At 42.2% G+C, this 25,405-nt stretch overlaps 1 protein-coding gene across 1 annotated transcript in view; it reads left to right on the forward strand.

Moving 5' to 3' along the window:
- Positions 1 to 11,790: 11,790 nt before the first annotated feature.
- ITIH5 (inter-alpha-trypsin inhibitor heavy chain 5) overlaps positions 11,791 to 25,405 on the forward strand; it is a 77,252-nt gene continuing 63,637 nt past the window's right edge. Inside the window, exons 1-3 of the mRNA XM_021696688.2 lie at positions 11,791 to 11,825; positions 11,927 to 12,056; positions 21,746 to 21,790. Coding sequence (XP_021552363.1) covers positions 11,967 to 12,056; positions 21,746 to 21,790 — 135 coding nt within the window. The 5' untranslated portion in view covers positions 11,791 to 11,825; positions 11,927 to 11,966. The remainder of the gene's footprint in view (positions 11,826 to 11,926; positions 12,057 to 21,745; positions 21,791 to 25,405) is intronic.

Genomic DNA, 25,405 nt, shown 5'->3' on the forward strand with positions numbered 1-25,405 from the left:
ATCATAATTATTATAACCTGATTCTCCAGTTTACAAAGGAACTCACTCTAGGGTTCAACTGAACAAAAAAGTATTAGGTACTTATTATGTGTAAGACATGGTGCTGGTCACTGTGGGTGAATCAGAAGGCTATGAGAATGTGGAAGGCATGGTTTCTGCCTTGCAGAATCTAGGAATTTCATAGAAGAGGTGAGATCACTCAAATAACTAAACCATGAAGAAACACAAATGATGCTAGTGACTATGATAATCTGGAAGGAGAAAGTAGTTTTTAAGTAGAGCTTCCCGAAATGGCAAGGGGTTCAGTGGGTGGGAACATGCGGGAAGCATTCTCAGCCAACTATCAGCCTGAACAAAGACTCATAAACAGGGCCACATGGACATGTCCGTGGGATCTAGAGGAGGCTGGAGTGAATTAAGCATGGAAACTGCAGTAAAGCGTGTCTGGGAAGAGAATATGAACCTAGATGATCTTGCAGGCATGTGACGCCCTGCTAGTTTATTCAATAGACAACAGGCAGCCAGGCAGATCTACTTGGTTCCTTACTCAACAGTCATTTCTCCTTCTTCCTGGACAACAAGACCTGGCCAAGAAGGTGATGAATCATGATTGGTTAATATGTATTATGACAGGGTGCCTGGGTGGCTCAGTTGGTTAAGCGACTGCCTTCGGCTCAGGTCATGATCCTGGAGTCCCAGGATCAAGTCCCGCATCGGGCTCCCTGCTCCGCAGGGAGCCTGCTTCTCCCTCTGACCCTCCCCCCTCTCAGGTGCTCTCTGTCTCTCTCATTCTCTCTGTCTAAGATAAATAAATAAAATCTTTTAAAAAAAAAATATATGTATTATGACAGTTGGACACTGCTTTACCATCTATTGGACTTCCCATCTCGTTTGCAGCTGGGAATGGCCCTGTGATCCAGTTCTAACAGATTAGACATAAGGAGAAGTTGGCTGGGTGGCTTCTGAGAAAGTGTTTGCTTTCCCGACAAAAAGGACTGACACAGTTGGAGATTCTCTTCTCTTTCCTGTCTTAAGCATGTTATAGCACCTTCAGTTACAGCAATCTTCTTGAGACCCTGAGGTGACAAGGAAGAGGATGAAAAGTCAACACAAAGCAGGAAGATAAAAAGAATGTGGGTATTGGGGGTGCCTGGGTGGTTCAGTGGGTTAAGCATCTGACTCTTGATTTTGGCTCAAGGTCATGATATCAGGGTTGTGAGATGGAGCCCCATGTTGGGTTCCACACTCAGGAGGGAGTCTGCTTGGGATTTTCTCTTTCTCTCTCCCTCTGCACTGCCTCTCAGCCCCTGCTTTTGTGCTCTCTCTCTCTCTCAAAAAAAAAAAAAAAAGGGAATGTGGGTATTGGATGGGAGAGTTGAATCAATGGTGACAACCTTTTGTTTGGAATTCCTGTGATGTGAAAAATAAATATCATTATGAAGTTGGCCACTGTTCACTAGGTATTCTGTTACATGCGGCCAAAAATATCCTGTCTGGTAGAGTCAAGGTTGTCTTTTAAAAAAATTCTTATTATGGAAAACCGGACAGCTACATGCAAAAGAATAAAACTGGTCCACTTCCTAACACTATACACAAAAATAAACTCAAACTGGATGAAAGACGTAAACGCGAGACTTGAAACCATAAAAATCCTAGAAAAGAACACAGGCAGTGATTTCTCTGACATTGGCCATAGCAGCATCTTTCTAGATATGGCTCCTGAGGCATGGGAAACAAAAGCAAAAATAAACAATTGGGACTACATCAAAATAAAAAAGCTTCTGCACAGGGTCCCCTGGGTGGCTCAGTCCTTAAGCGTCTGCCTGTGGCTCACGTCATGATCCCAGGGTCCTGGGATTAAGCCCCACATCGGGCTCCCTGCTCCGTGGGAAGCCTGCTTCTCTCTCTCCCACTCCCCCTACTTTTGCTCCTGCTCTCGCTATCTCTTTCTCTGTCAGATAAATAAACAAAAACTTAAAAAAAAATTAAAAAAAGAAAGCTTCTGTACAGCAAAAGAAACAATCAACACAATTAAAAGACAACCTACTGAAGGGAAAAGATATTTACAAATGACATATCTGATAAAGGGTTAGTATCCAAAATATATAAAGAACTTAACTCAACACCGTGAAAACCAAATAATCTAAGTAAAAAATAGGCAGAAAACATGAACAGACATTTTTCCAAAGAAGACATCCAGGTGGCCAACAGACACATGAAAAGATGCTCAACATCACTCATCATCAGGGAAATACAAATCAAAACACCATGAGATACCACCTCACACCTGTCAGAATGGCTAAAATCAAAAACATAAGAAACAACAGATGTTAGTAAGAATGTGGAAAAAGGGAACCTTATGGACTTGGTGGGAATGCAAACTGGTGTAGCCACTGTGGAAAACAGTATGGGGTTTCCTCAAAAAGTTAAAAATAGAACTACCCTATGATTCAGTAATCGCACTACTGGGTATTTACCCAAAGAATATGAAAACACTGATTCAAAAGGATACATGCACCCCATGTTTATTTTGCAGCATTATTTACATTAGCTAAATTATGGAAGCAGCCCAAGTGTCCATCGACTGATGAATGGATAAAGAAGATGTGGTATATATTATTCAGCCATAAAAAAGAATGAAATCTTGCCATTTGCAACAACATATGGAGCTAGAGAGTATTATGCTAAGCAAAATAAGTCAGTCAGAGAAAGACAAATACCATATAATTTCACTCACATGCGGAATTTAAGAAACAAAACAAATGAACAAAGGAGGAAGAGAGAGAGACACACACAAACCAGGAAACAGGCTCTTAACTATAGAAAACAAACTAATGGTGGGCACCTGGGTGGCTCAGTTGGTTGAGCGACTGCCTTCAGCTCAGGTCATGATCCTGGAGTCCCTAGATCGAGTCCTGCATCGGGCTCCCTGCTCGGCGAGGAGCCTGCTTCTCCCTCTAACCCTCCCCCCTCTCATGTACTTTCTCGCTCTCTCAAATAAATAAATAAATCTTAAAAAAAAAAAAAGAAAAAGAAAACAAACTAATGGTTACCAGAGGGAAGGTGGGTGGGGGGGGTGGGTGAAATAAGTGATGGGGATCAAGAGTGCACTTAGCATACACTTATCAAGAGGACACTTACTTATGATGAGCACTGAGTAATGTATAGAGTTGCTGAATCGTTATATTGCATACTTAAAACTAATATAATACTGCATGCTAACTATACTGGAATTAAAATTAAACACTTAATAACTATAAAAAGATAAAGTTAAAATACACAATTATGGTTACAAAAAATTCTTATGGGAAATTTCAAAACAGAAGTAAAAGAAAGACTAGCATGAGTGCCCATGATGACCACTTTTCACAGAAAAAACACATTTCCGTTATTTCCTTATTTTCTCTGCATTTTCACCCCAGCATACTCCTACTTGTTGCAAATTTGTAGTCCCAAGTTCCCCTAAATGTCAGTTCACCATATTAGCACTATCGGAGTATGTGAAAGCTGGGTTTTGTTTTTGTTTTTATAAATGTAATTTGTTTTAAATTCAGGTGAAATTCACATAACATAAAATCAAGCATTTTAACGTGAATGATTTGGTGGCATTTAGCACATTCACAGTGTGGTACAACCATCACTTCTAGTGAGGGTGAAGAAGTTGAACACAAAATTCATAAGTAAGCGTTGGGAGCTCTCAAAGTCCCTGGGTTATTGCTTGGTCTTGCATTAGGCTCGAAGCCCTCCATGGGAGTGGATGGCTCTCCTCTCTTTCCCTAAATTGGTCCTTGTCCTCTCATCAGGCATATCCTCTAGGATACACAGGGAGGGAGATGAGAGGTAAGGGCCAGGAAAGACACAGCTATGACCCAACATAGGCACTGTGATGGTTAACCTTATGTGTCAAGTTGGCTGGGCCACAGTGCCCAGATATTTGGTCAAACATTATTCTGGACGTTTCTGTGAGGATGTTTTTTGGATGAGATTAACGTTTAAATAGGTGGACTTTGGATAAAGCTGACTGCTCTTACTACTGTGGCCGAGGAATGTTCTAGTGAGTGTGTGTGTGTGTGTGTGTGTGTAGTACATCTACTTTATTTGTCTCTCAGTGGACACTTGGGCTGCTCCTATATCTTGGTTATCGTAAATAACACTACAATAAACATGGGGTGCTTATATCTTTTTGAATTTGTATTTTCATTTTCTTTGGGCAGCCATGTAGCTGTTTCGAAGTTCAGATAGTTATGGATTTATTAAATCCCAGCTCTACCATTTTCAACATCTGAAGAAGTTACTTCACCTTTATGAAATCATATTTTTATCTGTGTTGGAGATTGTCCTGAGGAGAAAATAAGATAGGTCATACACAACACTGAGCATAATGTTGGCATATGGCTGTATTAAGAGAAGCAAGTTGGATTTCGCTCTTGTGTTTATAAAGTTATCTTAGCAGGACTCCTGATAGAAGGGGGTATGTACTGGTATTTTCACTTAAATGGTGGTAAAGCCATGGCAATATTTTTTTTAAAAGATACTCTATATAACCAGTGGCAGAGATGAGAAATGAATGTGTACAGTAGGATTTCATTGGTCAACAGTTTCCTCTACTAGGTATGTCACGTCTAGTTGATAGAATAAACCAAGATATGTTGACATTCTTTTCTATTTTTCATTACACAGATCAAAATAAAAGTAACTATGGTATAGAGAAGGTAGAAGAAGACCACACACGTGCACGTGTGCACACACACACACAGCGTTATTGGAAAAATAGCAGGAAAAGGCCCTTCCCTCCTCTCCCTGCCCTCTTCTCCACCACGAGCCCCATTTTTCACAAGAACATGGAGTATAACAAACTTTATTTTCTAACTTTTATTTTGAGACGACTATAGATACACAGGAAGTTGTAAAAATAATACATTCTATCCATGTACCCTTCATTTAGTTTCCTCACTTGTAAGATCTCGTATAACTATAGCACAATATCAAAATCAAGGACATTGTCATTGGTACTCCACAGATTTAACACAGATTTCACCAGTCTTACGTGCATATGTGTGTGTGCTCAATTGTCTGCAGTTTATCACACATGTAGATTCGTGTAACCACCACCACAGCCAGGATGCAGAAGTGTTCTATCACCACAAAGATGGCCTCAAACTCTTACCCTTGTGTAATTATACCCGGTCCCTCCCTCCTCCAGCTCCTCCTCACATCCCTAAACCCTGGCAGACACTAATCTCTTCTTTATTTCTGTAAGTTTATTATTATTTTTTAAAGATTTTGTTTATTTATTTGTCAGAGAGAGAGAGGGAGAGAGAGAGACCACAAGCAGTGGGGACGGAAGGAAGAGGGAGAAGCAGGCTCCCCGCTGAGCAAGGAGCCCAATGTGGGACTCGATCCCAGGACCCGGGGATCATGACCTGAGCTGAAGGCAGACACTTAACTGACTGAGCCACCCAGGCATCCCTCTGTAAGTTTATTATTTCAAGAACATCATATAAATGGGATCATATGGTATGCAACCTTTTGGGACTGGCTTTTTCACTCAGCATAATGTCCTTGAGATCCATTCAAGATGTTGGATGTATCAGTACTTTGTTCCTTTTTATTGCCAAAGTAATATTCCATGAGGGTGAACGTACCATAGCTTGTTTACCCTTGGAAGAACATTTGGATTATCTCCGTTTTTTTTGGTCTTCTTTACAAATAAAGCTGCTATGAATATTCATGCACAGGTTTTGTGTTTTTATTTCTCTGGGATAAATGTGTAAGAGTGGGATTCCTGGGTTGTATGGTAAATGTATGTTTTGTTTGTTTGTTTTAAAGATATTTCCACACTATTTTCCATAGTGGTTGTATCATTTTACATTTCCACCCTCAATTCTGAGAGATCCAGTTTTTTTTTGCATCTTTGCTAGCATTTGGTATTGTCAGTTTTTTAAAAAAATTTATTGTAGTGCTTCTGATAGGTGTGTAGTGATATTTTGTTGTGGTTTTAATTTGCATTTCCCTGATAGCTGAAGATATTGAACATCTTTTCATGTCTTTATCTGCAATCCATATATGCTCTTTGTGAATGTCTGTTCATGTCTTTTGTCAATTTTCTAATAGGATTGTTTGTTTACAGTTGAGTTTGGAGAGTTCTTTATATGGTCTAGGTATGAGATAAGTCAGACAAGTGGTTTGTTAGATAAGTGATTTGCAAATATTTTCTTCCAGTCTGTAGCTTGTCTTTTTATCCTTTTAGTGAGGTATTTTTATAAGCAAAAGTTTTGAGTTTGGTGAAGTATAATTTAATGATTTTTTGCTTGTATGGATTGTGCTTTGGGGGTCACGTCTAAGAACTCTTCAATAAGTCCAGTGGAGGTCCTAATGGAGAGAGGAAGAGTCTAGGTTTCCCTAGGTGACTGACGATGGTAGGCATGTGATGCTGAAAGTCAGCAGACCTGGAAGGGCCTTGTGAATGGAAGGAGGGGACTTGGGTGGATGGAGATAAACCTTATAACCAGAGGCTATCTGGGCACTTGAGTCACTGAGTGGAGTCCAGCACAGAGGTAGACATATGGTCCTAAACCAGATGGGATGATGCATGTCAACATGGGTAGGTTGGATTAGTCAGCAGCAGGCTGCTATAACAAAATACTACATACTGGGTGGCTGAAACAACATTATTTCTTATAGTTCTAAAGGCTGGAAGTCTAAGATCAAGGTGCTAGCCAATTCAGTTCCTGGTGAGAATTTTCTTCTTAGTTTGTTAATGGTGGCTTTCTCACTGGGTCCTTACACAGCTCTTCTTATAAGGACGTGAATCCCATCATGGGAACCCCACCTTCATGACCTCATCTAACCCTAATTACCTCCGAAGGCTCCACCTCCAAATACCATCACATTGGGGATTAAGGCTTCAACATAATTAATTTGGAGGGGGGATACGAACATTCTGTCCATAACACAGATGGTGACCAAGGACCAGAGGCTCCTCCTTTACACCTCCACTCCATTCTCTGATGACTTAATGGAATTTAGAAGCAATCCAATGGATAGGTAAGAAGGCAAAGAACCCTAAATTGACTAAGAAACAATAATAATTTAATTATTAAATTATTTAAATAATTTAATTTTTAAAAAACCATATTGATGGCTTATCATGAATTGGCAAGAGAATGGGAACTCAGTATGGGAAAACCTTGAGATGTAAGGAAGAAAGGATTACATATTTTTGTTCAGCAAGTCCGCACCCGTGAGATCCAAACCTGGTGCATATGTTACACAGACAGGAGGCTTTCTTGCTTGCCAGCAGGCAACAACCCCATGAGCACCACTGAAAGAACTTGATGACAGCTCTGTTTTTAGGTCTGATTCATGGAGTACAATATATCTCTCAGCATCAACCACAAAACCAACGCTGTTTTGTTTTAGCCAAGAGCCTTCCAAAGACACACCTGTGGCTTTCAGTGAAAGTTCTCTGGACATCTCCCAACATCTGTCTGGAAAGGATCCGGCAAGTCTTCAGGGAGGAAACACACCCTGTAGATCAACTGCAGTTTTGCTGGCTTCTGTCTTCATGCCCTGGAGTCAGAGACAGTAGCAGGATGGGGCATTAATATCGGGCACCGAGGCAGGTTGAACTGAATGTCCACCTCCGTGATGGCATCAGTGGATCCTCTGTGCTATTCCAAGTCTTCTGTGGTCCCACGTTAAAGCCCAGAAAATTAGGATGCCACTTGTTTCTCTAGGAATCCTTCCAAAAGAAAATAAAAATGATTCTTAACTTTGTACTGAGATTGTTCACTGTTTAACAAGCATTTCTACAGGGACAAAGCATTGTTCAGCTGACAAATATTTCTCTAGAATTGTTTGCTGGCTTTGAATTACACATTAATGCAGATATAGAAGATAAAGATATAGAAGATAAAGATAAAGATAAAGACCCCACCTACAGCTAATACCGAACAGTGAAGAACTGGCAAGAGAAAATAAGGCAAAATTAGTGCTAATTGTGCCTTCTGTGGACCTAGGGAATATTAAAATTATATTACTACATACAGACCTTAAAATTTTTGAAGGGAGGGAGATGCTTCTTATGTGTGTGTTTGGAGACAGATTGTAGCAGTCTCTGAAAGCAGATTTTTTTGAGGGGAGATCCTTGAAGGAGCAAGGGTGTCTGGGATAGAAAAATAGAGGTAAGAGTGGGGAATTGTTGGATTAGAACTTGCTTCCCTCACCATGTAGAATTCAAGTCTATCAGGAATTCAATAGTCTGAGAGAAGATTGAGCATCCCATAGAGTATTATATTGAGGGTCTAAAATTCACTTGTTTTCCCCCAGTTCTTATAATAACTCTTACAAAGATAGATAGTTATGGGCTAAAATGTTTTTGGCAATTGAGGAGTCAATATTATGTTTTTCTTTGAAAATATTTACCTCCAGAGAGGTCAGTACTCTGTGGTCTTGCGTCCAGTCACTGGTCACACAGGCTGGTGTTATACAAATTTTCAGTGAAATGCACCATATGGAAAGCATACCATTCTGAGTTTTCCTTATTTATTCATTAAATATTTCTCAAGCTTGGATGACATACTGGATGCTGACAAAGCATCTAAAGATGAATAAAACACGCAGCCTGTCCTTCATTGGGTCTTGGTTTAGTGAGAAAGACATGTAAACACAGAGATGAGGGCTCCATCAGAGGTATGAATAGCACTTACCTACTTGACCAGGACCATGGAGGAAGTGACATTTGCAGAATTGGGTGGGGAGCCAATGGGAGGCATTCCAGAAAGGAGAGGAATCCATGAAGAGCAAGGGTCAAGAGAGAGCAAGAGGCTGTTTAGGAAACCACATTAAAATAAAATATGATGTGTTACACTTTGTGATTAGTTGATAACTTCAGCAAATCATTATCAGAAGAAATTAGAAAACTACATTCTCTATTTCTACTTCTGCAAATCTTCTCCCTGGATAAAAATCAGTGGTTGGTAAAATAGGTAAAAAGTGGGTGTAACTAGACTCCCAAGATATCCCAGGCTCCTGAGATATATGGAGCCGAAGTCCATTTCCTCCTTAGGCCTTTTGATTGAGGGGGAAAAAAAAAAAGCCAAAGTTGTAAGAAACTGTAGCAATTATGCGAAGTTGTCAGGGGTCCCAGAGAACTACAAGGCTATATAAGTAGATAAAAATGTGAGACCAGGGAAGGAAGAAGTAGCTGGCCCAGATTAGAACAATGGCCTCATAGACACTCAAAAAGGAGAATGGAGTAAAGGAGGGACCGAAGGGGGAGCCCAGAGGACTTGGGGAGGGCTTGAATCTCAGAACAGCTAGACAGAGGAACCTGGGGCTTCAGGGTACAAATTCAAGGGAGAGAAAAAGAAAATAAATGGACAACAACCCACCTTTTCCTCTTCAGTCTCTGCCTTGGCTAGCTTAGCCATCCGTTGGCAGTCTCAAGCAGAAGAGCAGGATAAAGCCCCTAACTCTAATGAGTCTGACGCTAAAATTTTGGGACCCTTGGCCCACCCTTCAGTTACTCGGGGAGCCGTTTCCTACCAAGAGCTGGCACAGAGGGCCTCTCTGACCTGTATTATCGTTTGCCAATACTGGGAATTTCAGAAACTCTCCCAAACCATGTAGCTAGATAGTGACCAGGTTGGGACTACAGCCCAGGCCTCCTTGTCCTCAGCACAGCCAGCTCAGGCTCCCACCCCCAGGCCTCCCGTCTCCTAATTCCCTGCATCAGATGTTCGTTAAGTGCTAACCATATATTTAGCACAGCGCTAGAAGTTGTGGGAGATGCTTTTGCTCAAGGAATTGCTGATCCAATTGGTAAAGATGTCCTCAAAATGAACATCATAAGCCCCAGCCCCATGGCCTACAGTAGAATTGCAGAGTCCTACAAGATGAAGAAAGGAAAACTCCTTTTTCTTGACCTTGGACCCCTGCAGAAACCAGTTGGGACAGATTTGGGAAAAGAGCAGACTGAAGGCCAAAAAGAGTTGAGACACAGAGGGGAAACAGTAGGAAGGGGAAGACAAAGACAGGATCCCAGTTCTGTGGTCCCCTTTCAAAAAACCCAGCTTTGTTCCAATTCAACTTTCAGTTCACAAGTAGGTATTTCCTTTAAGGGGGGTGGGGGGAACAGGCATGCTTTGATTCCAGAAGATTGGGGACTATCCTCCTTAGTTAGAAATGAGGAGAGGGTGTGTACATGATTCGTATGCCGCCAAGTTTCAGAGTCAGCCTGGGTATGGGGTACATTGGCAACCTCATGGCTAGATTATGTCGAAGAACTGAAAATAAAAATCCTTTGACCTGCTTCAGAGTTCTCCGATACTGGTGGTTTTGTTGTAAAACCTCGCTGGACCAGCTACTGTTGCTTCTTGTTGGTTGAGTGTATTTCAGTTAGTGGTTAGGCTTGGAAATGATTAACTGCTAATGACAATGATTTTCTTTCCTTTCTTTTACAATGGCAACCTGTTTCTCCCTCCTTTCTTAATGTCTTTGTTGAACAAACAGCATTTCAATAAGAGTAAATAAAATATTTTAAGAAGAGATATCACCGTGAACTAACCACCCATTCTCTTCATTTTTCATGTTTTTTTCCCTAGTTCTTATGTCCATGTGTCTGTATTTTTACCTTATACTGTTGATATGGTTATGTAATCTGATTTTTTCCTCTAGATTACACTGTAAACATTTTTCATGTTTCCACAGACCTTGTGATTCTTATCTAACGGCTGCCTAATATTCCAGAGGATGGATGTTCCATCATTTGAGTTAGCCACTTCCCTGTTCTTGGCCATCAAGGTTGTTGCCAGTCTCTCACTATCATTCAGCTCATGGATTTAGATGCAGTTTTTATAGAGACAGAGAAAACATCTTTGACAAAGCGACTGGCTTTTGAAAGTTGAAATAAACAAGTGGCTCTAGCTACACTGTGTGTCTAGCAGATAAAAAATGACACAAGGTGTGAAAGCCCGCGTGTGGAGAGTTGGCAGATAATAATTCTTATGGCAGAACAGAAATCACCACCAATAGTTTGTAACTAACATACACAGTGATATTCACTTAGAAATACGCTACACAGTTCCATTCTAGCCTCTCTTTTTCTGCCCCCTTAAGCCAGAACTGCATAAAAGGGGAAAACTTTGCTGGTACTTTCTGCATTAAACTACTAATTAGCATCCCTTGATTTGGCTTCTAAGCTTCAATGCAGGATGCCAAGAAGCATGTGCTGCTCCCTGGGCAGAAGTAAGAAGGTCTCATGTTGGCTTTATGCTGGCAGGTGGGGAGTGGTGGTGGTAGTATATGTAGCAGGTGAGGGCAGGGGGTGGCATACACAGCAGGTGGAGTGGTATATAGAACAGTTGGGGGGTGGTATATATAGCAGGTGAGGGCAGGGGGTATATATAGCGGGTTGGGAGTTGTATATAGAACAGATGGGGGGTATTGGTATATACAGCAGGCAAGGGGTAGTATTTATAGCAGGTGAGGGGATGTGGTGGTATACACAGCAGGTGGGGGAGTGGTATATAGAGCAGGTGAGGGGGGTGGTGGGCTACTCCGGTATTCTCCTGCCACAGGAACTTAAGCTAGTCCGGGAAGAAGCATTTCACAACTTGCAGGAGAGAAAGATTCGGGGGTCGGGTGGCAGGTGTCCCAAGCCCTGAAGGTGGCGGCAGAAGGCGACTGAGGGAAATGGGGCGAGGAGGGCGGAGCTGAGGGCGGGCCGCAGAGGAGCCCCGGGGGCGAGCTGGGCTCGCGGTGAGGCTGGCCTGCGGGGCCTCTTCCTGGGGCAGGAGGGCCCCAACTGGGCCCCGGGTGGACGCGGGGCGGGCCGGGGGCGGGGCGCGCGGGGTCGGGGCCCGGAGGGGGGCGGAGCACGTCTGCAGCCACGGCGCCCGGGAGCTGTCCCCTGCGCGCGGCCCGCCTCGTCCCAGTGGCACCGACGCGCTCTCGCCCCCGCCATGCTCCTGCTGCTAGGGCTGTGCTTGGGGCTGCCGCTCTGCGCGGGGTCTCTGGAAGACGCGAGAACCCGGGATGACACTTCGGAACAAGTAAGTAGATCTGGGAGGACCTAGAGATGGCCCGGGGCGCAGGCTGCCATCCCTTCCCGCCGCATTCTTCCGGCGCGTGGCTGTTGGACAGACTCCCTTGAATGGCTCCTGGACGCAGGGAAGGGAGGGATCACCCCCACCTCCTGTCACATCGTCCCCCCTTCTCCTCTCCGATCCCCAATCTTCTGCTCGCAAGCTTCTCCATCTGTTGGTCACTCTTGGCGAGAGTTTGGATGATGAACTTTCCTGCAGAATTGTGTCTGGGACTTGAAAGCTCTGCAGAACCAAATATTGGCTCCTGTTGTTGACGGTGTTCAGTTTTGAGAGAGAGAGAGCCTCAAGCCAATTACAACGTTTCTTCTTTAAGATGCAAGTATGGGGTGGTGTGTTGTTACTGTTGTTCCTAGCTGTTCAGAGAAAAAAGCACAATCTAGAACTTGCAAACTCTGCTCCACTTTCCCCATCTGAAAATCAGGGGAACTCGACTTTCGCATCAGGTTCTTATCAATGGGTTAGCAGTTCAAAGCTGGCCTGATGGTCGGGGAGGACCAAAAACCGAGGGCTCACTTACTGGAGTTAATATTCTGTGTATCTGCCAGAGTTTGTTTTGAAAGGCTCAACCTCACAGGTGGATAAAAACTTGCAAGTATGAAATCTCATTGCCATGTCTGAGGAACAGAAAAGCTTTTTGAAAAATATAAAACGAATTGACAAAAATATCAATGTAAAGACCTTATGGGGGAAATGGCTGTGTCCCAATTAAAGTAGGCAGTGCTTATCTACATCTCCTGGTGCTGTTTCCACATGTATCATTTAAATTATTTGAAAATTGTTTAGCTTAAAGCATGTTTCACAGGATGGGAACAAGAGATCAGTAGACATACTTTTCTAGCAGCTTGCTCTGAAGAGCAGATCTGGAAGACAGTTACTCTCTTGTTGACTCTGCCCATGGATGTGCTTTCTGCACAATGAAAGAAATGGTACTTCTCTTATAGGGTCGTCAGGAGGAATAACCAGGACAGAGTCCAGGAGGCTGAGAGGTGGAGGGGGGAAAGTGCCCGCTTTGGATCCAGAAAGAAGGACTAGTCTTTACTTTGCCCTTTACAGTTGTGTGGCCCAGACAGGCTATTTAATTTCTCTTCGCCTTCCTTTCTGGTTGGTCATGGCAGGGAATACAGCTCCTTTTGAGCATACTTTAAGGAGCCAGCTGCTAGTTTGTGTCAAGGACCTGGTATACAGTGGGCGCTCAATAAATGCTAGATGTGTTCGTCAGTGGCTAAGGGCATGGGCTTGGTGTCAGGCGGCCGGGGTTTGATTCCTGGTTCTGTCCAGCTCTGGCATGCTGGGCAAGTTACTGGTTGCTTCAATTTCCAATTCTGTAAACTGTGGGAAATAATAGGGTATTAAGGATTGAAGAGTTAATACTCCTAAAGTGCTTGGTACAGTGTCCGCACTTACTGTTAGCTCTTGCCATCAGGCTTGGGCTGCTGAAACGCAGAGGGAAGGAATTTGGGGTAAAGAGCTTGAAAGTTTTGGGGGGGGGCGGAGGGAGGAAAGTGTGGGAGGAACCAAAACAAGGATTCTGTTTATGAGCTAGGAGGAGGGATTAAAGCTCCAACATCTGCCAGTGCAAGTAGGCTTAACACTAAACTTTTCCTGCATAGAATAACATGCGTTTGGCCCATTTTAGGGATTTCATGCTGCCTTCAAACCACAGCACTACTTATGCATCTTGAAAATGACTCAGACAGAAATTCCCAAGATACGAAATTCTATGAAAATTTGCAAATTTTACCTTTTTATCTCTATTAAAAAAAAAAAGTAACAACGTGTGTGTGTGTGTGTGTGTGTGTGTGTGTGATGTAGGATTTAAGAACACAGGCTCCAGAACCAGACTTCCTGGGTCCAAATCCTGGCCCTGCACTCCCTGGAGAGTTACTTATTATCTGTGAGTCTCTGTTCACTCATCTCTAGAATGGGGATGGTGAAATTACTTAATTAAAAGGATCTTGAAGATTGAAACTTCAAACAGTACCTAGCAATGGAGTTAGTGCTTATTCTCCATAATTTTGGTCTTCAAAATTATATGTAAACTTAATTTATAAATGTAAATGCGTATGTCAATTTTATGTAAATTTTAATGTCCAAGAACATGCCTATTAGCTTGCATTGCAATTGTTATTTGTTGCTTACCTTCAATTGGCAATATTACTAATAACACCTTAAATTCAAGTTCCTTCATCCACTCTGGCCCTCCACCCCATTTGTAAATATTACCCAGAGGAAGGGACTGCTCTCAGCAGTGGTCTTCAAACTTTGGTATGCAAAAGGACACTCAGGGCGCTCATCAAATATGCAGACTCAGAGCCCTGGGTGGCTCAGTAAGTTAAGCGTCTGCCTTCAGCTTGGGTTATGATCCCAGGGTCCTGGGATCAAGCCCGCATCGGGCTCCCTGCTCAGCGGGAAGCCTGCTTCTCCCTCTCTGCCTGCCGCTCCCCCTGCTTGTGCTCTCTCTCCCTCTGTCAAATAAATAAATAAAATCTTAAAAAAAATGCAGACTCCTCAGCCCCCACCCCACTCCCTTCAGTTTAGATCCATTAGGTTTGGGGTGGGGCCCAGGTGATTCTGATACAGATGATCCACCAACCACATGTAGAATATTATTACTTTAAAAGAATCTTTCAGGAAATTAATATTAAAAAGGAAGTCTCTTGTATAAAATCAGCCTGTTACAGATTTATCTGTTTCCTAAATTTCAAATTGATATTGTTTCCTTAAATCAGGATAGGGCTATATTCCTATTACTACAAAAGCAGTTTCTAATTTACAAAATAACGATAGCCACTAATTATTGAGTGTTCCTAATGTCCCACAGAGTTTGCTAGTGGCTCTATGTAAAAATAATAAGAAGCAATAAAGGATATGATGAAGAGCACTCCAAGTGGAGCCAGACGGTCTAGGTTCAAATCTGCATCCCAGCACTAACTGGCTGTGTGTACCTGGGCAAGTAACTTAACCTCTCTGGGTCTCAGTTTCATCATCTGCAAGATAGAACTGTTACTCTCATTGGCAGGGGTGGATCTAGGTTTTTAGAGGCAAGTCAAGTTTATGTAATTGGCAGGGCCCTCTTAAAGAAAAAGAGTATCAAATTATGACCACAAAAATTAGGTGCTAAAGTGAATGTTTAAGGTGATAAACAGTTCACAACAAATGCCACCTTTTTAAAGGCTGACAAACACCACAGACATCAGCCACTGTTGAGGGACTGTGCAAGTGAGGGATCCTGAAGCTTACATTTTATTAGCTTCTAAATAATAATAATAAACCCACTTCTCTTACAGTTGCTGTGAAGAGTAAGTGGGTTAATTCACACAGAGTACATGCATTCAGTAAGCACCAAAGTAATATTAGCTATTTTTATTGTTTATGGACCGCCTGGTTAAATCTCTGACTACCATTGCAAGGAAAGTCTTAGTGTGCTTACTTTCCAGGAGAACCACAGAATTCCCCCTAAGGGAAGTGACAGACCCTAGTGACACGTGCAGAGCCTGGATTAGAAACCAGGTGTGCTGAATGCCAAGGCTGGGCTTTACGGACTCCTCCAAAGACCAAGCCACTTTCATATTTATAACGTAATAGAATTTGTTTCAGTGTCACTTTTATTTGCGACTTCTGGCATATGGATAGTGTTCAGTATATGCTTGTGGTACCACATCGATTGTGGGGATAGATTTCTGATTCCCTAAATTGAGAATTTCTGGAGTTTTCGTTTTTTATAATCTGCCGCTCAGAACCAAACCTCTGCATTTGGAAACACAAATCAAGAATCAAGACAATTTTTTGTTTTTGTTTTTGTTCTTAACTCTTTAAAAAGTAAAGTTACTAAAAGATTTTGTGAGCTCCAAACCACTCCGGACTGTCTCCTTTAGAGGCATGGGTGTGATTGTTAAAAAGGAGTCGTCAAATGAATGGGAAGGAGGATATCGTGGGAGAGGGTTCAGAGATTTACTCACTCCCAAACCAGCTGTCTCTTGTTTCATTGAGTGGAAGGGGGAGGGAGGAGAGGGACGTATTGAGAACCGGATCCATGAATTGTATTTGACTTCATTTTCCTACCCAGCAATCTCCCCCACACCTCGGATGCTCATCGAAAGCAGTCTTGCCTCCGGTATTCTCAGGGTTTCGGTCGGAGACCCCGGCTATCTCCCTGTAGCTAACGACCAGCTGGCTGGCTCCATTTAGGAAGATGGGGCCATGGGAAGGAGACCTAAGCATTTCGGAGGGGGGGGGCGGGATTCCTGAATCTCCTTATTTTCCTAGAGGCAAAGTCCATTTCCCTTGTTTTTCACAGGTGAAGAAAAGAAACAGTGACTTGCCTAAGGCCAGTTGCCTTTTTTTTTTTTAAACTACCTGGAAATTGTTTGGAATTGTAGCCCAAAAGTGAAGTTTCTTCTTCTTCCATGGCTGAGATTATGGGTGCCCCTGAATTGCAAACGCAGGATGTTCGGCTATGATTAGCCGAACATCCTACAGCAACATTACTCTGAAGGAATAAAACTTTTGTGCGAAGCATGTCATTACCCAAACAGGAAGGAATCTTCCCAGATGAATTGTTCTCAGCCCAGGTGACGGACTGCGACTCTAGTGCTTTTCCAACCTGTGGCCATAGGTTTTGTGTCAGGCCCTCTAGCACATCTCTGAGGCCCAGACTCCTGAGTTCCTGGCTCTTGGTTTCAGGATCAGAACACCGTCAGCGGACAGGGGCCAAATGATAAGTAGGTTCCTAGTACAGAGCCTTGTAGGAACTCTCCCCTTCTGTCCCTTGATGAGGGTGTGGCTGAGGTTGGCCCAAATACAGCATCCCTTGGATCTGTTATGGAACCCAGACATTTCTGTTCAGTCAACCTGGGTCATTACAGCATCCATGCCAAGAGGGAATGTCTGTGTTCTGCATATTCTGAGTATCTTTCGCCCAGGTTAGAATTAGGTTTCGCTGTTTTCCTCTCTTCCCATGCTCTTTCCCATTTATGGACCTTTTGGAAAGCTCTAAGGGTATTTCTCTTTCTTCTAATACTGATCCAACACTGTGATAAATCTGGGGGGAAAATACAGTCCATATTACTCAAATTATGAATATTTACGCAATGCCTGCTATCTTTTACCTATAGGTGGACTAAATGATAACATAGATGGGGGATTCTAGACTCCACAGCCCCGACAGTGTTATTGCTACACTTTTTGTGCAAAGGAAATCTTCACTAACCCTCTCACTCCTGGTAGTGAGTGCTGCTTGGTCCATACGAGTTTGAGAGGTAGTGGTAGGTCTCTGAAGCTATTTCTCAGCATAGTTCCTGTATTGAACCTGATGCTCCATCAGTTTTTCCTGCCCTTTCGTCCCACTCCAGCAAATGCCTGCACGACTGGTTCAACTACACCTCTAGCGTAGAGCCTCTCATGGTCACTCAGGGGCATAGCAAACTCTTTTTCCATTTCCTTTGTAACTTACAAAAACCACCCTCTCTATTAAGCTTTCATGAGTACTTTTCTTTCTTTCAAGTTATATAGTATGGTCCTTGATGGCAAGGGTCCTGGCTTATGTTTCTCAATAAATATTGTGGCCTGGACATCTTCTGTTCCAATGCTGAATAAGCCCAGCTCAGGAAGAATAAAGAATCTTATTTGGGCCATCTCCTAAGTCTATGATTTGGAACTCCAAGCTCTTGAGATCACTACTCATGGCACCCTTGACAGTGAGCTGGAGTCAGTTACGTATCTGTCCTGAAACCCCACTCCCAAATTCTTATGAGGCTTTGGGAAACACTCGAACCATAAAAGGGATCAGGAATTCCTAACTAAAAACAACGATGACGACATTGGTGTCGTTTCCAGTTCCAATCCTCACTGGCACCAGGAGTCTGTCTCCACCAGGAAGCTTTGATTCTGGTTCAATCTCCTTTAAACTTGGACTGAAGCGTTGCCATAGTGATCCCCTGAGACATCAGATAGTCATCTCAAAAATGAAAAACAAACTTCTCTTGTTCTCCTGAAAGCTTGTTTATTTTCTTGGAAAACCTATTTTACAGAGGACGGAACTTCAAAGAAAATACTTGAGATCAATCACAGATTATAATACCTGAGAGAGGTTGGGCTTTCCTTCTGACCATTGAGATGTTAAGCGGTCCCCAGCCTATTCCACAATTTGAGGAAGAGAAAGACCTGACATGAACCTGCAGAGCTGGTGAAGACCTTGCCCAGAATGCTTATTCTGGCTTTCTGTGGACAGTGTCTCAGATATAAAACCTCATTTTAGAGAGAGAAACCAGTATCATCCTACTAATTGTTTGGTTCTCATTTGGACTCAGGGTGGTGGGTGTCAACCTAAATCCTGTACTGTTTCTCCTGTTCCGTGTTCTATAGAATAGGAGGCTCTGTAATGGCTTATAATGATAATTTACAATAGTATCTATATTTTTTTTTTCAGGGGAGATCAAAGGAGGATAGGGATTAAAACATTACTGTTATGACTTTAGTTTACCAAACAGAAATATCTTTATTGTTTTTTTCTGTTATGGAAGTAAAGCATGTTAATTTGTGAAAAACTGAGATAATACAGGAAAGTTTAAAGAAAAATAATTCAACCACCCAAAGGTAGCAGCCCTTAGCACTGTGCTGCACATTCTACACATAGAAACATTTACACTTATGAAAATTAGATCATGTTAAATACAATTTTTTTAAATTTTATTTTATTATGTTGTTAGTCACCATACATTACATCATTAGTTTTTGATGTAGTGTTCCATGATTCATTGTTTGTGCATAACACCCAGTGCTCCATGCAGAACGTGCCCTCTTTAATACCCATCACTGGGCTAACCCATCCCCCCACCCCCCTCCCCTCTAGACCCCTCAGTTTGTTTCTCAGAGTCCATAGTCTCTCATGGTTCATCTCCCCCTCCAATTTCCCCCCCTTCATTTTTCCCTTCTATAATGTTTTATTACCAGATTTAGTCACTTAAAATGTGTCATGGATATATTAATCAGGATAGGCTAGGTTATCCTGTGGTAACAATGTCTTCAAAATCTCAGTGTCTTAAATACCACACATTTATGTCTTGCTTACACAACCTGTCCATCGTGGATTGGTGGTGGTCACTTGGGAAGTCGGGCTTGATGAGCAGCTACCAGTTCAAACATTGCTAATTACTGTACCAGAAAGCAAAAGCAGTTCTGTAGGATCGTACGTCTGTAATTAAAATCACTTGACCCGGAAGTGACGAATGCTACTTACATCCCTAAGTTATTGGCTGGAGCTAGTTGCATGGCCCCCTGCCTTCGCAATGGTCCCAGAAAATGCAACCCTTCTGGCAGACAGCCAGAGAAATGTTTGGTGGACAGCACTGAAGTCCAGTAAAGTGAACATTTATTGATGCCAGTAAATATAGATACACGCCATTCTTTTCTTTTTTAAAAAGATTATTTATTTGAGAGAGAGAGAGCTCGAGCAGGAGGGGCAGAGGGTGAGGGAGAGAGAATCCCAAGCAGACTCTGGGCTGAGCGAGGAGCCTGATGTGGGGCTCGATGTCATGACCATGAAATCATGACCTGAGCCAAAACCAAGAGCCGCTTAACTGACTGAGCCACCCAGGCACCGCACACATCATTATTTTCTATAGCCGTGTAATTAATCCATGTATCATAATATGCTGAATATACTGAATAATATACTGAACCAGACCTTTTTTTAAAGATATTTTAGGCTATTTCTAATTATTAACAATTGTTTTATTTTTTTTTAAGATTTTATTTATTTATTTGACAGAGAGAGACACAGAGAGAGAGGGAACACAAGCAGGGGGAGTGGGAGAGGGAAAAGCAGGCTTCCTGCCAAGCAGGGAGCCAAATGCGGGGCTCGATCCCAGGACCTGGGATCATGACCTGAGCCAAAGACAGACGCTTAATGACTGAGCCACCCAGGCACCCCACACATCATTATTTTCTATAGCCATGTAATTAATCTATGTATCATAATATACTGAATATACTGAATAATATACTGAACCAGACCTTTTTTTAAAGATATTTTAGGCTATTTCTAATTATTAACAATTGTTTTAAAAGTTGCAAAATTTTTTCTTATTTTTTTTCCTCTTATGGTACTTTTCTGTAAGTAGAATTTCTAAATTAAAAGATATGCATACTGATGGGAATGGAAAAATGTTGCAGCCACTTTGGAAAACAGTTTGGCAATTTCTTAAAAAGTGAAACTTAAATTTACCATATGACCTGGGCATTCTACTCCTGGATATTTACGTCCAACACAAAGACTTGCATGTGAATGTTTATAAAAGTTTCACGTTATTCGTAATAGCCCAAAACTGGAAAAAACCTGAATGTCACCTGGTGAATGGATAAACAAAATGTGTCATATCCATACAATGGAATATTACTTAGACATGAAAAGGAATGAAGTATTGATAAATGCTACAACAGGGATGACCTTGAAAAGGTTATGTTAAGTGAAAAAAGCCAGTCATAAAAGACTATATATTGTATGATTCCATTCCTTTGAAATGTCCAGAATGGGCAAATCCACAGGGACAAAGTAGATTATTGGTTGGGAGGTAACAGGTAAGGGGTGCATGGTTTCTTTTTGACATAATAAAAATGTTCTAAATTGATGGTGGTGATGGGTGAACAACTCTGTGAATATGCTAAAAAACATTGACTTGTGCACTTTAAGTGAATGAATTGTATTGTTTGTAAGTTACACATCCTTGCGCTGTTAAAAAAAAAAAAACACGCCTAAAGTCCAAGCATATTTTTCAAGTTTTCAATCAACATTATCAAATTGCCCTCCAGAAAGGATGATTCATTACTCACAGCAATAGTAGTTAACACTTTATTTGAACAGTGATTTGCCATGAATAATGTTCAACAACCAGCTAGGACTTTTAAATTAGTCCAGAGTGGCTGATTAATTAATACAAGTTTTCTTTTTTTTTTAATTTTTTTATTGTTATGTTAATCACCATACATTACATCATTAGTTTTTGATGCAGTGTTCCATGATTCATTGTTTGCATATAACACCCGGTGCTCCATGCAGAATGTGCCCTCTTTAATACCCATCACCAGGCTAACCCATCCTCCCATAATACAAGTTTTCTTTAAATGAGGATTTTTATCACCTTCCCATGCCCCTCCTCCCCGTGTGGGAAAGTATGGTTAAATAACCAGAAAAAACACAGTGAGAAAATTCAAGGTAAGTTCAGTTTTGCTTGCAGTTTCCTAAAGTTTTGAGTTGAATAGTTGAGCCCCTCAGAGAAGAACTGAATACATTTACTCATTGTAATAGACACAATAGCAAAGAGCTTCTTTTGAAGCCAGAAATAGGATAAAATGGAGTGCGGATATTCTGAGGAATTCTTTGCTCTTGTCATTTCATACTCCTCTAACAGACAGAAGAACATGCAGGTGATGAGGTAATGCCATCACGACTGAAGCAGTCAACCCGGGCTGAGGGGGTGGGTTCTCGCTCTGGCCCAGCAGCTCCTTCATCGAAGGTCCAATCTACTTTTCAGGATGGACTGTCTCTTCTGTGAATTTGAATCGATTTTAACCCCCCTCATGTAATGCATTTCAGAATGACCTCACAATCATATTTCATGACTCTTTTCTTCTTATAGGTTGGACGCAGGTTGCCAAGGCAAGCCCGACTGTTGCAAAGGCTGGTATGTATGTTCCGGGGGCATCTTCAACGTCTGTTCCCTCGCTACTCTGTGTATTTTGAATCAGGCCCTAGCTTGGCTTGCAGCTCCTCCAAAGCTTGTAAAGTTGCTTGCGGAAGAATGCTGACATTAAACAGTGTAGCTTTTATAAGGCTTTCTTGAAGTGGACTTTTCTATCTGGAAAGAGACCTGATTATTTCCGTTGGGCTCTAAGGACAAAGGATGGAGTTTCAAAGCATTTCAAAAAAATAAAAAATTTAAGCTAACCTGTACTTTTTATGGCATTCTTACACAAGAAATAAAGGCCTTGTAGTGAAGTAAACAACTAAAGCAAGCAAAAAATTCACATTGGTAGCTTACAGCTTCATGGAATGGAGTTGAGCGAGGCTCTCGGTGCGTGTTGGAGGCTATCGGATTGGAATTTGGGCAAGTGTTCAGGAACTTGAAGAGCTTATTTGAACCAATCTCCATTCCGAGATATGGATTCGGCAGCAGTTCTTTAGGAGGTAGGCGTCCCTCCAGGGCCTCTCTACACCGGGGCGGTGTCTGAGTCAGTTCTAGCTTCAGCGTGACCCATGGCACGATCATTACCATCTTTGTCGGGCTGGGATGTTGTGTTCTTGTTATTCCCTGCTCGGCTTCCCCCTCCCCCTTCCTTCTCCTGATCCTCCCAAGTTTGGTAACCTCATAATCATTCTTTCACGTTTTTCTCCACATTCACATAGTCGTAGACAGACGTAGACAAACATAAACATGTCAAGAATTGTGAAGAGTCTGGATTTTCCCCAGCTTGCAAGCCAAGGATTGTGGGTTTGTTGCCATTGCATGCATGCCAGCAGAATGCAGGAGACTCCTGGGTCAGAGACAGAGGGCGATTATTGCTCACAGAATAGCAGTGCCAGAGTGTCAGTGTTTGTACCATTCCTGGGCCCCGTCCTGTTCCCATATGGTCATACGGAGGGCGCCTGGAGACACTGACACAGGTGAGGAGCTCTGCGCGGAGGGAACCTGACTCTTATGAGGACCAAGCCTGCTTGATCTTTGTCCCTGGACGGGCACGTTCTCTTTATTATTCTAGATATTAAACCAGCTTCCCTTTTGCTGTGGAGGGAGATCCCACCTCACTCTTCCAGAGCTGTTCACCATCCAAACATCCTTGAAAAGACAATTCAGAACAAAGGGAGCTAGTGCCTCTGCTCGAAAAATGTGCAGAAATACCAGGGGCTCCTGGAGAATAGTCTCCCGGCAAGACCTGTACACATATTCATTCACTCATGCATGCATCTATTCCAGCTGATCTTTCTTTTTTTGAATGCTTACTATTTACCCTGCATCATAGGCATTGGGAATACAGCAATGAACAAGACAGACCAAAGACCCTGTCTTTCATAGACCTTGAATTTTAAAGTGGGGCAGAGATAGGCAAAGAAGACAAAGTGAATAAACAAATGATAAGTGTATTAGTAACGGAGGAGATGACAGGTACCACTGAGAAAAAGAACACGCCGCAAGAAGATGGCAGAAACAGAGACATTTGCATATATGAGATTACTGATCCTCGCTTTCAAACAGGGGGATCATATAATGACAGCTAAGGCTGGCTGAGGGCTTGCTGTGGGCCTGGCATTATTCTAAGTGTGTCACGTTGTACAATTCTTTGAGGCGTTACAGAGGAGAAAGCAGAGGCTCAGAGGGATTGACTAACTCACCCAAGACTACATGTTTGGGAAGAGGTGACAGAACCAGGATTTGAGCCCCACATCTGGCTTCTGTGTGCACTCTTTACACACGCACTGCCTTGTCAAATACTGGTCTCTTTTCCCATTTCTTATTATTTTCAATCAACAGTATGTCATTTGGCCTAACTGTGTATCTATTCTTTTAGATGGTGAAAAAAATTCCACGTTGTTGGCACGCCGTAATTTATTAAGCATTGTGCTTAATAAATTGGATGAGCTTTCAATTTGTCTCCAGTTTTTTGGCCTCTGTAAAAAATGCTACAAAAAAATTTTTCTGATCATTCTGTTATGTGGGTGCTTTTTAGTCTATGGCCTAGATTTTCAATAGAAAGATTGCTGGATCAAAGTGCATGGACGTTTTACATTTTGATAGATGTCAGACTGCTTTTGAATACTATTGCTCTTAATACTATCTGTATTAATTCCATTTCTATGAGCGATGGTAAATATGCACATTTCTGCCAGCAAACATATAATCACTCTTTTTGGCTTGTCAGTCTCTTAGATATAAAGTGCTATCTCATTGTTCCTTTAACTAGCATTTGCCTGACTACTTATGAATTTAGACTTTTTTCCCCATACATTTATTGGCCATTTAGAGTGGTTCTTCTGTGAATTGTGTGTGTGTGTGTGCACGTGTGCGCATGTGTGTGTCCTGTACCCATCTTTCTATTGTGCCTTTTATCCCCCAGTGATCAGTATGTTAGAGATCTTTGTAATAATAATAGAGATCTCTGTCTTCCAAACTGGAAGAATTCCCCCCCTCAAATGTGTCATTTGTCGATTAACTTTGTTTATGGTATGTTTTCCATGTAGAAGTTTTAAGTGCCTTAGTAATAAATAAGTTTATCTTTTCTTTATAGCCTTTGAGTTTTCATTTTTGGTTTCAAAGATTTTCTTGACGCTTGAACTTTAGTACATCCAATGGGTACCGGAATGCTCTTCCCAGCAGTAGACCTGATGCATCATTCTCTTTTGCAAATGTCTGTGGTGACGTCACATTACCTATAGGATAAACTGCAAGGACACCTAAGGCCCTGTGTGATCTGACTGTGGTCAGCCTCTGTAGCCTCAGTTTATCCTGTGAGTCTCCTTATAGTTTATGCTCTAGTTGGCCATGCTAATTTGAAGGTCTCTGGATGTTCTCTAAGTAATGAATAGAATGTGGATGGCAATAGCTGTTCCTTTCATATCACTGCCAGCTCATGAACCACAGGGATTTGCCTGATTTTCTTTTGAATTAATTAGATACCCTTTTTATGACACTCTCTGGCAAACACATATGCAAAGAAAATTTGTATTTTAAAAATCAGGGGGTATCTTTGTATCTGAGTATCCATGGTACTTAACAGTGGCCTGATTTTCACTGTCATCATTTAACCTCTCAGTGGCAGGAGCATGTCTTGGCATCTTCTTCATAGCAGGTAGTCTAAAATTTGTACCTGGGGTTTGTTATAAGCAGATATGGTGAGACATGGAGACCTGGAACTGATCATCACGAAGAAAGGAGTTTATACTCACAGGTCCCTAGGAACAGGAGGCCCCGTGCTGGTCTCTGGTTGTCTGGGATCTGGCCCTGGGGTGACTTGGGGAAAGGGGAATCTTGGCTTGGTGTATGAGAGCTTGACAAAGGAGGTGGCTGGGAGTGTGGGCTCTGGACGGGTGGGTTGTGTGTCAAAGGTGGGCTCACACAGGAGTAGTTTGCTGTCTCTAGGAATTAGCTTGCCCTGGGAGGGACAGTCTCTCCAGGAGCAAGGCCCCAAATGCCAGAGCATCAAGAACATAGAAAATATAGTCAACCAGCATGGTGCTGAGCGTTGTTACCTCACTGAGGGCTAGTTACATATGTGTCTGTCTCCTTTGTCCTGACTCTAGCCAT

Source organism: Neomonachus schauinslandi, chromosome 5 (genome assembly GCF_002201575.2).
Source record: "Neomonachus schauinslandi chromosome 5, ASM220157v2, whole genome shotgun sequence".
Classification (NCBI taxonomy): Eukaryota; Metazoa; Chordata; class Mammalia; order Carnivora; family Phocidae; genus Neomonachus; species Neomonachus schauinslandi.